The 15,267-nt window shown below is 50.9% G+C and overlaps 1 protein-coding gene across 1 annotated transcript in view; it reads left to right on the top strand.

Annotated features, from left to right (window-relative positions):
- Nucleotides 1–15,227, top strand: part of LOC108798594 (hepatocyte nuclear factor 4-beta-like) — an 18,005-nt gene extending 2,778 nt beyond the window's left edge. The window contains exons 2-10 of the mRNA XM_018570355.1: nt 4,293–4,464; nt 6,810–6,904; nt 7,795–7,901; nt 10,760–10,915; nt 11,428–11,515; nt 12,050–12,202; nt 14,043–14,279; nt 14,588–14,666; nt 15,077–15,227. Coding sequence (XP_018425857.1) covers nt 4,293–4,464; nt 6,810–6,904; nt 7,795–7,901; nt 10,760–10,915; nt 11,428–11,515; nt 12,050–12,202; nt 14,043–14,279; nt 14,588–14,666; nt 15,077–15,227 — 1,238 coding nt within the window. The remainder of the gene's footprint in view (nt 1–4,292; nt 4,465–6,809; nt 6,905–7,794; nt 7,902–10,759; nt 10,916–11,427; nt 11,516–12,049; nt 12,203–14,042; nt 14,280–14,587; nt 14,667–15,076) is intronic.
- Nucleotides 15,228–15,267: the final 40 nt, after the last annotated feature.

Genomic DNA, 15,267 nt, shown 5'->3' with positions numbered 1-15,267 from the left:
TGGCTGTCACCCCTTACGTAAGCTTTAAATCCCATCATGCCTCTGGGAGTCATGCCTGTGGCAGTGAGAATCCTGCAATGCCTCATGGGACTTGTAGTTCCACTCCAGCCGGAGATTGCCCCGCCCTGCTTCAGGTCCTCTGTAGATCTCTATGAATGAATGTTCTATTCTCTGATGCTTTGTATCGCCGAATCCCGCCGTGCAAATGGATGCGTCCTTTTTGCGTCAGTAAGGAGCACCCTGCTACACATAGGGATGAGCGCACCCGCACCGTGCTACACATAGGGAGGAGCACACCCGCACCCTGCTACACATAGGGAGGAGCACACCCGCACCGTGCTACACATAGGGATGAGCGCACCCGCACCCTGCTACACATAGGGATGATCGCACTCTTCTATCTGACCTCCGTCCTCCCCTTCAGTCTTGCACAGTGGTCCCCGGCTCCTCTCCTCTTCCTCGGATATCACTGCACACCGGGAGATTCTCACAATGTGCATTAGAAGCTGCAGCAAGTCAGATAGAGCCCACCTCATCTCCTGGCTGGAGAACGTCCAGCATCATCTAGCACTTTCCTCTCCAGCCTGACTGTAGAGTCACATGACTGAAGATAGAGACCCGGGCTCATGGTGTATCTCTGGCGGGTATTTTGGGATGAGGATTGTATTGCTCTGGTTGGGGGGAAGATTCGGCTTTTCTCGTTCTCGTGACCACCGAGACAGGAAGTGATGAGAAGTCGCTGATTTGCATGTGCAGTCCCCGCGGTGTCCCCGGCTTCACTCCTTCCCGTCTCTGTAGACATTTCGGGGACAATGTTTCCTCTGAGGGGTGAAGAACGAGGGCGATGAATGCGGGAGTTGTCACCGGAGCCAAACAGCAAATATTGATGGAGATCGCTGTGCTGGCCGAGCGGTGTCGGATGAATCGCTCCATTCATAGGGGACGTTCCGCTCTCCCAGGAGCCCGCCGTCGCCGCGTGTTATGTGTTCGGGATCCGCGACAAGTCGCCACGTGACCTAAACACGCAAATAGAGTTTTAGGGACAATCCGGGTTTTCATGTCACCCCTCCAACTGCCGGATACAGTCTGCTGCAGGCAGAAGGAAGCATTTCCTCAGTCTCCCCTCCCCCAGTGATCAGTCTGCTGCAGGCAGGAGGAAGCATTTCCTCAGTCTCCCCTCCCCCCAGTGATCAGACTGGAACGTTGTAACCTTGTATCCAGTCACAAGGTGAGAGTCTGCAGCAGGGGGCTGATCTGTATCAGACATTTGTGAACACAGCCAAGAACTGCACAGACATCGGGATTTACATGATTGTGTCATCTCTGAGTCGGCATCTCAGTCCCGGAAGTAGACGGTGACCCCGGATGATGCCTGAACAAAGATGGTGCTGTCCTTCTGGAGAAAAGCAGATGAAGGCAATGGGGGAGTACAGAGGTAATAAACACCAGGAAGTGTTACAATGACACATTTCTTAGTTTGCTGCATTTGACATGAAAACAGATATGTGATGACAGGTCCTCTTCCATATAGGTCAGGCGGAGGATTCATGTTGGATTCAGGGACACAGGGGGAGGAGCTCTCAATAATCCCGGCTGTGGCTCCTCCCCTTGCTCGTGTGGCAGCAGCAGAGTGATGCTCATTATCTTGTACAGCGAGGGGTACAATGGCGGTCATATGTTATTACATGAAGTGCGGCGCGGCATGTCTGCCGGCCATCTTCCCCGGCGATGTGCAGGACGGAGGCCTCTGCAGTGATAAAACAATAAGAGAAAAACAATTTGTTGTCATATGATGGAATGTACACAGCGGGGTCAGATTTGTGCTATTTGCTGTGCGGTTAATGAGTGACCGTATCTCCTGATACCATCATCATGCCGGGAGAACACGCGTGTTTGTTTAGGGGGAGAAGAGAAGACACGTGAAGATCATACGATGGAATCTGTAACAATTTATAATCATTTTATTAAAGTGTATCTAATGAGGAACACGGAACACGCCCACTGTCAGGATACACCGGGACCAACATATACTGTACATACGTGTGTATCCATAGATCAGAAACCAGGCGGGGGGAGGGCAACTCCAGCTGTTGTGGAACTACAAGTCCCATGAGGCATTGCAAGACTGCCAGTTACAGGCATGACTCCCAGAGAGATACAAAGTAACATTGTTTATAAACATTGATCAGAGGGAGATAGAGAGATACAAAGTAACATTGTTTATAAACATTGATCAGAGGGAGATAGAGAGATACAAAGTAACATTGTTTATAAACATTGATCAGAGGGAGATAGAGAGATACAAAGTAACATTGTTTATAAACATTGATCAGAGGGAGATAGAGAGATACAAAGTAACATTGTTTATAAACATTGATCAGAGGGAGATAGAGAGATACAAAGTAACATTGTTTATAAACATTGATCAGAGGGAGATAGAGAGATACAAAGTAACATTGTTTATAAACATTGATCAGAGGGAGATAGAGAGATACAAAGTAACATTGTTTATAAACATTGATCAGAGGGAGATAGAGAGATACAAAGTAACATTGTTTATAAACATTGATCAGAGGGAGATAGAGAGATACAAAGTAACATTGTTTATAAACATTGATCAGAGGGAGATAGAGAGATACAAAGTAACATTGTTTATAAACATTGATCAGAGGGAGATAGAGAGATACAAAGTAACATTGTTTATAAACATTGATCAGAGGGAGATAGAGAGATACAAAGTAACATTGTTTATAAACATTGATCAGAGGGAGATAGAGAGATACAAAGTAACATTGTTTATAAACATTGATCAGAGGGAGATAGAGAGATACAAAGTAACATTGTTTATAAACATTGATCAGAGGGAGATAGAGAGATACAAAGTAACATTGTTTATAAACATTGATCAGAGGGAGATAGAGAGATACAAAGTAACATTGTTTATAAACATTGATCAGAGGGAGATAGAGAGATACAAAGTAACATTGTTTATAAACAATGTTGCAGTCTGATCACTGGGGGAGGGGAGACTGAGGAAACGCCTGCAGCAGACTGGTGACATCATCTCAGCCTAGGCACAGTCACTGACTGGAGGACAAGGACGGCTTACTAATGATAAAAGGCGGAGCTTCTCTGAACGATGATCCCGCCTCTGTATACTGTGACATGTCCGGGGTATATACATGTGAAGATGATGACGGGTTCACTTTTAAACATTTCCATTCCTTAGCCCGGTGTTCATAGCCGGGGATTCTGGGAAATCTGTCGGGCGGCCTCATGACACCGAGTTATATGACGGGACCTTTGGTACCATTAGTCACATTTTACGACGGTTATAATTTAATAGTAACAAGTAACTGGAACCAGGACAAGTTCTCACCGCGGCAGATCAGGACGACCCAGAATGAGGCGTGACAACACGTGAGGGACGGTCACATCAAATCCTAAAGCTGAACTCCGGGGACACAACTTCCATACTCATCAAGAGCCTCACAGGATAAAAATCCAACGTCTGTGCACCAAATGCCTCACTATACCCAGATATTATCTAAAAGTAGCAGTGACATTGCGCTGTACATAGTCTGTGCAGAGAGCAGAGCAGTGGGAGGGGTCCAGTAGGCCCCACCACCTACAGGAGTGGGCAGAGACAAGACCAGTCACCCTGCACAAAGAGAGAGAGTAGCAGTGAGCTGTCTTTATTACAGGAGGGGGCGGAGACAAGACCAGTCACCCGGCACAGGGAGAGAGTAGCAGTGAGCTGTCTTTATTACAGGAGGGGGCGGAGACAAGACCAGTCACCCGGCACAGGGAGAGAGTAGCAGTGAGCGGTCTTTATTACAGGAGGGGGCGGAGACAAGACCAGTCACCCTGCACAAGGAGAGAGAGCAGCAGTGAGCGGTCTTTATTACAGGAAGCTCCAAGTGTCACGCTGGATTACTGCACAGATCCTTCTTCTTTTACTGTCCAATCACGGTCTAGGGGCGGGTCTAGGAGGATCTGGGCTCATAGGAAGTGGGTTGAATGATGCTGGCCATCAGACTGAGGACATCTAGTGGCAGAGAACAGTACTGCGTGGTTGTCTTTGGCTTGAAGGTGAATATTGCAGCAAAAGCTGTTTTTTGTTATTTTTGTGATCAGTCATGTGATTGTATCCGTCACTTACACGGCTGAACCGATCGTCCAATCAGGACGTCTCGCTGTGTGTGCGCTCATCGTACAAAGTTGAGATTTCCGCCGTCAATGTTCTCCAGTTTCGGGGTCAGCCAATCACATTGTTCCCTTGTGTCCTGCAGAGATGATTGCGGTGGAGTCGGCGAGCCCGGGCGTGCTCAGCAATGGCGTCGGATCGTACTGCTCCATCTGCGGGGACCGCGCCACCGGAAAGCACTACGGCGCCTCCAGCTGCGACGGCTGCAAAGGGTTCTTCCGGAGGAGCGTGCGCAAGAATCACATGTACGCCTGCAGGTAAGACGCCGCGCGGGGGATGGGGGCTGTCCGCGGGGACCCTAAAATCTGACCTCCCCTCCAGTCTCATATCTGACCTCCGTCCTCCCCTTCAGTCTTCTATCTGACCTCCGTCCTTCCCTTCAGTCTTCTATCTGACCTCCGTCCTCCCCTTCAGTCTTCTATCTGACATCCGTCCTTCCCTTCAGTCTTCTGTCTGACCTCCGTCCTTCCCTTCAGTCTTCTATCTGACCTCCGTCCTTCCCTTCAGTCTTCTATCTGACCTCCGTCCTAAAGTGGTCCCGGCTCCTCCCTTCTTCCTCTGATGTCACTGTACACTGGGAGTTACTCACAATGTGCATTAGAAGCTGCAGCAAGTCAGAGAGCGCTCCGCCTCATTTCCTGACTGGAGGATGGTCAGCGTCATCTAGCTCTTCCCTCCCAAACCTGACTGTCCCTGGCCCCGCCCCCTTTCATTAATTGAATTTCAGTTCTTCCAATCACGGAGGATCAGCATCACATGGGGGCGTTACCTAGGGTGGTCCGCATGCAAATACAACCCACCTAGGAACGCCCCCTCTTCCAGACTGACACCCATCCATCAAGACATTTTGATATTTGCATAACTCCTCCCACTGCGTGTATTAGGGCTTCAGGCGTCTTACTGAACTCTTTTCATGTTTATCTAATAAAACTCTAAATTCCCTTTAAATGTGAACAGATTGTCTGTCAAGCGGTTGCGCTCTCAGGTTTGGTTGCGCTATCAGGCCTGGCTGCGCTCTCAGGTTTGGTTGCGCTCTCAGGCTTGGTTGCGCTCTCAGGTTTGGTTGCGCTCTCAGGCTTGGTTGCGCTCTCAGGTTTGGTTGCTCTCTCAGGCTTGCCTGCGCTCTCAGGCTTGATTGCGCTCTCAGGCTTGATTGCTCTCTCATATTTGGTTGCGCTCTCAGGTTTGGCTGCGCTCTCAGGCTTGGTTGCGCTCTCAGGTTTGGATGCGCTCTCAGGCTTGGTTGCGCTCTCAGGCTTGGCTGCGCTCTCAGGTTTGGTTGCGCTCTCAGGTTTGGTCGCGCTCTCAGGCTTGGCTACGCTCTCAGGTTTGGTTGCACTCTCAGGCTTGGCTGCACTCTCACAGGCTCCTCCTCTGACCTCTCTCTATTCCGTCGTTATTTTTTATTATCGTTCCCGTCATTTGAGATTATTTTTCGGAATTCTGGACGCCGCGGGTCAGAGGGTTGTGGGAAAGTTTGGCGGCTCGTTCCTTTGATTTCAGGGATCGGGGACACAGAACTCTATAGGGGACGAGCAGGCGGCAGCGTGGATGGAAATTCACTAATCGTGATACAATCAGAGCCGAGCGACCACCATATGCGCTATGCTCCGCCCCTTTCCATCACCAAATCCCTCCCCTGCTGTACTGAGGTTGTGATAGAGATATAAATGTCCCAAAATATCAATATAATGAAAGAGAAACATTGTATACATGACACACATTCTTCTATTGTATAATAAGTGTTTGCTAAAGACTGCAGACATAGTACATGAGATGGTCAGAGACTGCAGTCATGGTACAGGAGATGGTCAGAGACTGCAGACATTGTACAGGAGATGGTCAGAGACTGCAGACACGCTACAGGAGATGGTCAGAGACTGCAGACATGGTACAGGAGATGGTCAGAGACTGCAGACTTAGTACAGGAGATGGTCAGAGACTGCAGACATTGTACAGGAGATGGTCAGAGACTGCAGACATTGTACAGGAGATGGTCAGAGACTGCAGACACGCTACAGGAGATGGTCAGAGACTGCAGACACTATACAGGAGATGGTCAGAGACTGCAGACACGCTACAGGAGATGGTCAGAGACTACAGACACTATACAGGAGATGGTCAGAGACTGCAGACATAGTACAGGAGATGGTCAGAGACTGCAGACATAGTACAGGAGATGGTCAGAGACTGCAGACAATACAGGAGATGGTCAGAGACTGCAGACATAGTACAGGAGATGGTCAGAGACTGCAGACATAGTACAGGAGATGGTCAGAGACTGCAGACATAATACAGGAGATGGTCAGAGACTGCAGACATAATACAGGAGATGGTCAGAAACTGCAGACATAGTACAGGAGATGGTCAGAAACTGCAGACATAGTACAGGAGATGGTCAGAGACTGCAGACATAGTACAGGAGATGGTCAGAGACTGCAGACATAGTACAGGAGATGGTCAGAGACTGGGGGCATGATACAGGAGCTGGTCAGAGACTGCAGACACTATACAGGAGATGGTCAGAGACCAGTGTGAGGAGGTCTCTGGAATCTTGTTGTCACCGCACATTGCAGGTAACCTGTCTCTGTTTCCTCCTCAGGTTCAGCCGGCAATGCGTTGTGGACAAAGACAAGAGGAACCAATGCCGCTACTGCCGGCTGCGCAAATGTTTTCGAGCGGGAATGAAGAAAGAGGGTGAGTACCCGTCCGGGACCTCCGACAGCGCCGGTGTCCCCGTGATATACACATCTTCCCTCACTTCCTGTCTGATAGAACTGATGTCCTGTGTGCGGCGGGTGAACCCTTCCTGCCGATCCCAAGGTCACGTGAGGTTATCTGGCGGTCAATATTAGCTGAGGAGGGTCAGACCTTTCACCCGCTTCCCGTGGCTCTTTGAAGTCAGAATTGTATTGATTGGTCGGCCTGTTCTATGACCATAAAACCACCAAGAGGGGGCTCCACTGCTCACATCTGGACCATAAAACCACCAAGAGGGGGCTCCACTGCTCACATCTGGACCATAAAACAACCAAGAGGGGGCTCCACTGCTCACATCTGGACCATAGGACCACCAAGAGGGGGCTCCACTGCTCATCAGGCCCATAAAACCACCAAGAGGGGGCCCCACTGCTCACATCAGGACCATAGAACCACCAAAAGGGGGCTCCACTGCTCATCAGGCCCATAGAACCACCAAGAGGGGGCTCCACTGCTCATCAGGCCCATAGGACCACCAAGAGGGGGCTCCACTGCTCACATCAGAACCATAGAACCACCAAGAGGGGGCTCCACTGCTCACATCAGAACCATAGGACCACCAAGAGGGGGCCCCACTGCTCACATCAGAACCATAGGACCACCAAGAGGGGGCTCCACTGCTCACATCAGAACCATAGAACCACCAAGAGGGGGCCCCACTGCTCACATCAGGACCATAGGACCGTCCTGCGCCTGGACAACAAAGCAGCAATCGCACACAATGACAGATCCACCCAACATCTGACCCTCCCAGCAATTCATTTCCCTGAGCTAGAGCAAACTCTGCCACTAAACAGAGATCACAGAGATCCCTCTTCTCGTTACAGCAGTGCAGAATGAGCGGGACCGGATCAGCATGCGCAGGAACAGCTACGAGGACAACGGATCCCTATCCATCAGTATTTTGACACAGGCGGAAGCCATGACGCATCAGGTGAGCTGTACCATGTGACTTTTAATGTCAACCGACGCCGAAACCTGATTGGCTTCTTTTTTCAGGATATTAAAGTGGAACATCAACTGTAGACTCTGCTCTGCTGGAGGACTCTGCTCCTTCCTCTATAACTCTTCTCTCCTGAGATACTCTGCTGGAGGACTCTGCTCCTTCTTCTATAACTCTCCTCTCCTGGAATACTCTACTCTGCAATGTTCTGCAGTCTGTCAGTGACGGGGACTCTGTGTCTCTGATCTGTACAATGCCGGTCACACAGCGGCATCTAGTGGTAGCAAACTAGAAGGCATGTAGAGGCTTTACCTGACCTTGTGCCATCAAACAATGTGACCGCACAGACTTTGTGAAGGTGTCGGGTGTTCTATATTAATGTCGGCTCCTTTCATACCAGTGGCCTCACGTGGGTGGTGCGGCCCACACCCGTGTGACACCATTAGAGGGGTGACACCAAAATGACTGACAGCCACTTTGGTGTCACCCCCCCCCCCTCTGAAAAGTTGGACACTAGGTCAAGGACCTGCTCGAGAGAAGAGGGGACCCGGCGGCATTCCTCATCCCGCCAGGTGACATCCCCTCCTCTCTCTGTTAGCGCCCATCACCAAGAGGGTCATAGACTGGGAACATGCTACAAGAGATAGTCATAGATAGGAACATACTACAGGAGAGGGTCAGAGACTAGGAACATGCTACAGGAGAAGGTCAGAGACTAGGAACATGCTACAGGAGAAGGTCAGAGACTAGGAACATGCTACAGGAGAAGGTCAGAGACTAGGAACATGCTACAGGAGAAGGTCAGAGACTAGGAACATGCTACAGGAGAAGGTCAGAGACTAGGAACATGCTACAGGAGAAGGTCAGAGACTAGGAACATGCTACAGGAGAAGGTCAGAGACTAGGAACATGCTACAGGAGAAGGTCAGAGACTAGGAACATGCTACAGGAGAAGGTCAGAGACTAGGAACATGCTACAGGAGAAGGTCAGAGACTAGGAACATGCTACAGGAGAAGGTCAGAGACTAGGAACATGCTACAGGAGAAGGTCAGAGACTAGGAACATGCTACAGGAGAAGGTCAGAGACTAGGAACATGCTACAGGAGAAGGTCAGAGACTAGGAACATGCTACAGGAGAAGGTCAGAGACTAGGAACATGCTACAGGAGAAGGTCAGAGACTAGGAACATGCTACAGGAGAAGGTCAGAGACTAGGAACATGCTACAGGAGAAGGTCAGAGACTAGGAACATGCTACAGGAGAAGGTCAGAGACTAGGAACATGCTACAGGAGAAGGTCAGAGACTAGGAACATGCTACAGGAGAAGGTCAGAGACTAGGAACATGCTACAGGAGAAGGTCAGAGACTAGGAACATGCTACAGGAGAAGGTCAGAGACTAGGAACATGCTACAGGAGAAGGTCAGAGACTAGGAACATGCTACAGGAGAAGGTCAGAGACTAGGAACATGCTACAGGAGAAGGTCAGAGACTAGGAACATGCTACAGGAGAAGGTCAGAGACTAGGAACATGCTACAGGAGAAGGTCAGAGACTAGGAACATGCTACAGGAGAAGGTCAGAGACTAGGAACATGCTACAGGAGAAGGTCAGAGACTAGGAACATGCTACAGGAGAAGGTCAGAGACTAGGAACATGCTACAGGAGAAGGTCAGAGACTAGGAACATGCTACAGGAGAAGGTCAGAGACTAGGAACATGCTACAGGAGAAGGTCAGAGACTAGGAACATGCTACAGGAGAAGGTCAGAGACTAGGAACATGCTACAGGAGAAGGTCAGAGACTAGGAACATGCTACAGGAGAAGGTCAGAGACTAGGAACATGCTACAGGAGAAGGTCAGAGACTAGGAACATGCTACAGGAGAAGGTCAGAGACTAGGAACATGCTACAGGAGAAGGTCAGAGACTAGGAACATGCTACAGGAGAAGGTCAGAGACTAGGAACATGCTACAGGAGAAGGTCAGAGACTAGGAACATGCTACAGGAGAAGGTCAGAGACTAGGAACATGCTACAGGAGAAGGTCAGAGACTAGGAACATGCTACAGGAGAAGGTCAGAGACTAGGAACATGCTACAGGAGAAGGTCAGAGACTAGGAACATGCTACAGGAGAAGGTCAGAGACTAGGAACATGCTACAGGAGAAGGTCAGAGACTAGGAACATGCTACAGGAGAAGGTCAGAGACTAGGAACATGCTACAGGAGAAGGTCAGAGACTAGGAACATGCTACAGGAGAAGGTCAGAGACTAGGAACATGCTACAGGAGAAGGTCAGAGACTAGGAACATGCTACAGGAGAAGGTCAGAGACTAGGAACATGCTACAGGAGAAGGTCAGAGACTAGGAACATGCTACAGGAGAAGGTCAGAGACTAGGAACATGCTACAGGAGAAGGTCAGAGACTAGGAACATGCTACAGGAGAAGGTCAGAGACTAGGAACATGCTACAGGAGAAGGTCAGAGACTAGGAACATGCTACAGGAGAAGGTCAGAGACTAGGAACATGCTACAGGAGAAGGTCAGAGACTAGGAACATGCTACAGGAGAAGGTCAGAGACTAGGAACATGCTACAGGAGAAGGTCATAGACTAGGAACATGCTACAGAAGATGGTCAGAGACTAGGAACATGCTACAGGAGAGGGTCAGAGACTAGGAACATGCTACAGGAGAGGGTCAGAGACTAGGAACATGCTACAGGAGAGGGTCATGCAGCAGAGTGCGCCTTTAAGCAGCATTCTGTTATAGGAGGATGAACGCCCCTCCCCTCCATTCATGATTGAAATATCAGTTTTTTAGGGGCTGACCTAATTTTCTTTCTTGCCCCTCCCAGTTTTCTCCTCTCAGCCCCGCCCACATCGGTGACATCGCCATGAAGAAAGTCGCGACCATCGGTGACGTCTGCGAGTCGATGAAGCAACAGCTCCTCCTGCTGGTGGAGTGGGCGAAGCACATCCCGGCCTTCTGCGAGCTGCCTCTGGATGACCAGGTGACCCGAGTGATGATAACTGACCTCCACCAGGTCATGTGACCACCTCCACCAGGTCATGTGACCACCTCCACCAGGTCATGTGACCTGCTTACACTTTGCCTGGGGGGGGGCTCTGTGCTCAGCTCCGGGGTATCAGCAAGCACTCATTCTTACCTGCTCCTGTGCTGTGGATACTGGGACGGGTCACATGACTTGCAAGTGGGAGACACAACAGGAAGTGAGGGGGGAAATCTCTCCAAAGTGGGGGGAACGTCCTTCTTTGTTGTCACTGGAACAGGTGCCCCCGTTGCAGATCTGGTGACAACTGTAACATTTTAGACTTCCCATACGGGGTCACCAGGACGCATGGAGGGTGCACCTACCTGGCGGGGTCTCCGGATGCAGTAAAACATGACAGAGGGTCCAATCCCTCACTACCCAACACTAGACAATCACTGGAATAAAGACTCCGCTACTTCCTGTCTGTGTTCTCTGCAATAAACCTTCCCACTTCCTCTCTCTGCCCGCAGGTGGCGCTACTACGAGCACACGCCGGGGCCCATCTCCTCCTGGGGGTCGCCAAACGCTCCCTTCCGTACAAAGACTTCCTGCTGCTCGGTAAGGCCAAATAATGAGCCATGCTTGTATCATCAGACGCAGAATAATCGGGGGCACTCCCGGGGCCTGTGCAGCTTGCTTCCTCCTGCCTGCAGCAGACTGATGACATCATCTCAGCCTAGGCAAAGCCAGGCAGACACTCGGCACCCAGACCAGCACGGATGGGCCAATGCAGGTTGGCATGGTGTTGCATGCAGCCGTGCCCTCCCATTGGAATGTGCAGGAGGACGGCACGCATGGCTCCCTGCGTCTGTCCCTCCCGGGAGCCGGCCTCTGGATGGGCGCGTGAATGAGCCATTAGCTTCTTACCCGAGAGAGAAGCTCCCGTTACAGGGGATGCCTGTAGTCTGGATTCAAGCTCTGTGCAGTTTCCTTGGAACGGCAGTGACATAGTCACAGGGAATTCTGACTCCGGTGTGAAGATGATAGAGTTTTGTGTGCGGCTTCTGTGTATATAAAGTGTGATATACATTATATATATATATATTATTATAGCCGGTGACTCCTCCCCCTCCTCCCTCCTCCCCCCACCAGGCAACGACTTCATCATCCCCATGCAGTGCCCGGAGCTGGAGATCGCCCGCGTGGCGGTGCGAATACTGGACGAGCTGGTGAAACCGCTGCGGGAGATCCAGATCGACGAGAACGAGTACGCCTGCCTGAAAGCCGTCATCTTCTTTGACCCCGGTGAGAAGAAAGCGGCGACCCGTGCCGTGGAGGAGTCTTTCCTATTACTACACGCCACACAACGTGCAGAGCCTTTCACCTTTCACCCCGCACACCTCTGTGAACGTTCATTCTGTGTGAATAGAGGCAGGTGGAATGTAATGTGATGTAATACGGGGTTATGGCCACCAGATGGCGCCGAGGAGCACAGGAAGAGTATTTATGTCTCATGCTCCTCAGCGCCATCTGGTGGCCGTGTGATATGTCTGCGAATTTAAAAAAGGCACTTTACAGGAGAACTATGAGGGGGGTGATTTCCCCTCCTCCTCATAGTTCTAGCCGACCTGTGACAATGAGACTGTCACAGGTCGGCTCAGTAGATCGGGAGGTGAGCGAACGCATACCGTCACTGGGTGGATCCAGACAGAAATGTCGGGATATCCGTCCCGGCTGCGGCGTCTCAGTATACCGCGAGCTGCAGCCTGCTATATACTGAGCCGAGGGTGACGGGAGGACGCTAGTTTGTGTTCTCCCGTGACCCTGAGGAGAACTATGGGGGAAAGCCCTGACCTCATAGTTCTCCTTTAACTTCTGAATTGGCTCATAAAATGGCGGCGGGATGATACAAATTCTGATCATTTTATAGAAGGAAACAATGAAAGAAATGTTCAAACCATTCCGCTCTGCTAGATACTGCACCCAAAAAGAGACCAGTAACTTCCCGTCATGGATTGTAGCCAATCAGAGGCCTGATTCTCGGTGCCCTCTGCCAGCTGCTCAGCAGCAAAACAACAATATAGCAGAATTCTCCGAACTCTCAGCCTGGAAATGTACCGATCAGGAGGACTTGTTATAGCACATGAAGGATATTATGTTATATTGGGGGAGGGGCTCTGTCAGGTCATGGGTCCAAATCCAGAGAGGGAGGGAACACAGGAGTGCACCTGAGGCTGAGTGGAGACACATGAGTGCAACCCCTGCACTCACTTGAGTCACTTGCGTCATTGGGGTCACTGGAGTCACAGGGGTCACTGAAGACACTGGAGTCACTGAGGTCACAGAAGTCACTGGGGTCACAGAAGACACTGGGGTCACAGAAGACACTGGGGTCACTTAAGACACAGGGGTCCTTGAAGACACTGGAGTCACTGGGGTCACTTAAGACACTGGAGTCACTGAGGTCACAGAAGACACAGGAGTCACTAGTCACAGGGGTCACTGAAGACACAGGGGTCACTGGAGTCACAGGGGTCACTGAAGACACTGGAGTCACTGAAGACACAGGAGTCACTAGTCACAGGGGTCACTGAAGACACAGGGGTCACTGAAGACACAGGGGTCACTGAAGACACAGGGGTCACTAAAGTCACATGAGCACAGGGTGTCACTGGAGACAGAGGAGGACACAGGGGTCACTGGAGACAGGGGAGTCTGTAGACACAGGGGTCACTGAAGTCACAGGGGTCACTGAAGACACAGGGGTCACTGAAGACACAGGGGTCACTAGTCACAGGGGTCACTGAAGACACAGGGGTCACTGGACTCACAGGGGTCACTGAAGACACTGGAGTCACTGAAGACACTGGAGTCACAGGGGTCATTGGAGACACTGGGGTCACTGAAGTCACAGGGGTCACTGAAGACACTGGAGTCACTGAAGACACTGGAGTCACAGGGGTCATTGGAGACACTGGGGTCACTAGTCACAGGGGTCACTGAAGACACTGGGGTCACTAGTCACAGGGGTCACTGGAAATCCAGAAGTTTCCATACACTACAATGTTTCAGCTCTTCCACCTTTATATAGAGTGACACGACATGAATGTTAATCTGGTATTTTGATCCTCCCGGCTCCCCGTAGATTGCAAGGGACTGATGGACGCCAGCAAAGTGAAGAACATGCGTTTCCAGGTGCAGGTGAACCTGGAGGATTACATCAACGACCGTCAGTACGACTCGCGGGGGCGGTTCAGCGACATCCTCCTCCTCCTCCCGCCCCTGCAGAGCATCACCTGGCAAATGATCGAGCAGGTCCAATTCGCCAAGCTCCTCGGGATGGCCAAGATCGACAGCCTGCTGCAGGAGATGCTGCTGGGAGGTACGGCGGCTGCTTCCTTCTTCCATTGGGCCAAAGCCACCAATTCACTCGATGAGTGGCAAGGTCACCCCTAAAAATCGGCCGAGTGACCCCAATCTTCCAATGGGGACACCTCTCCCGGTGACATCTACCCATGAAGGAATTTTCCCCACTTCCTGTTGTGCCCGCAGGACAGGAAGTGGAAGAAAATCTCCCCCGAAGTGACGCAGGCTGCAGAATAATAATGACCACTAGGGGGGTGGAATACAATAATAAAGAAATATGAAACAGCAAAGCAATGGGGTTCAGTTGTGTCCTTTGTGTTTCAGGAGCCGCCATGGACGGGGCCCATTACCTGCACTCAGCTGCACCCAGCCTGGGCCTGGACATAATTCCCGGTCACTTTAGGCCTTAATAATCTGCTTCCTGTGATACTGCTCATTTCCTGGCTGGAGGACGTCCAGCATCATCTAGTACTTTCCTCCCCAGCTTGACTGGCCCCGCCCCCTTTCATTCATTGGACTACAGTTCTTTCAATCCTGGGGGGCTCAGCATCACATGTGGGCGTTACCTATGCAAATACAGCCTGTCTAGGAACGCCCACTCCTCCAGACTGACACCCACCCACCAAGGCATCTTGATATTTGCATAACTCCTCCCAAGAGCCCGCCCACTGCTTGTATCAGGAGTGCTGTGATGTAGTCAGGAAGCTCTGTACAGCCCCCCGCCCCCTCCTCTGGCTCCTCCTCTCTCCTCTAGTTTATTTTGAAACATTCATCAACTTGTTACATTTGTATCAAAACTAAACATGTAAAAAGTCATTTTTTTCTTTCTTCAGCTTCTCCAAAAACCTCCGTATCCTCCCCTCCGGGCAGCGCCGGGAACGACGATTATAAGATCGGCGCCCCCACCGTAGGCTCCGCCCCCCTCGTGCCGCGCACCGTCATCGCCAAGAAAGAGGCTCTATAGAACGCGGGGCGGATCTGCGCCAAAAACAGCTTCACGTTCC

The sequence above is a fragment of the Nanorana parkeri genome, unplaced genomic scaffold (genome assembly GCF_000935625.1).
Source record: "Nanorana parkeri isolate BGI_ZX_2015 unplaced genomic scaffold, ASM93562v1 scaffold1515, whole genome shotgun sequence".
Classification (NCBI taxonomy): Eukaryota; Metazoa; Chordata; class Amphibia; order Anura; family Dicroglossidae; genus Nanorana; species Nanorana parkeri.
Note: the sequence above shows the minus strand (reverse complement) of the source record. Positions and strands in the feature narration are given on the sequence as shown.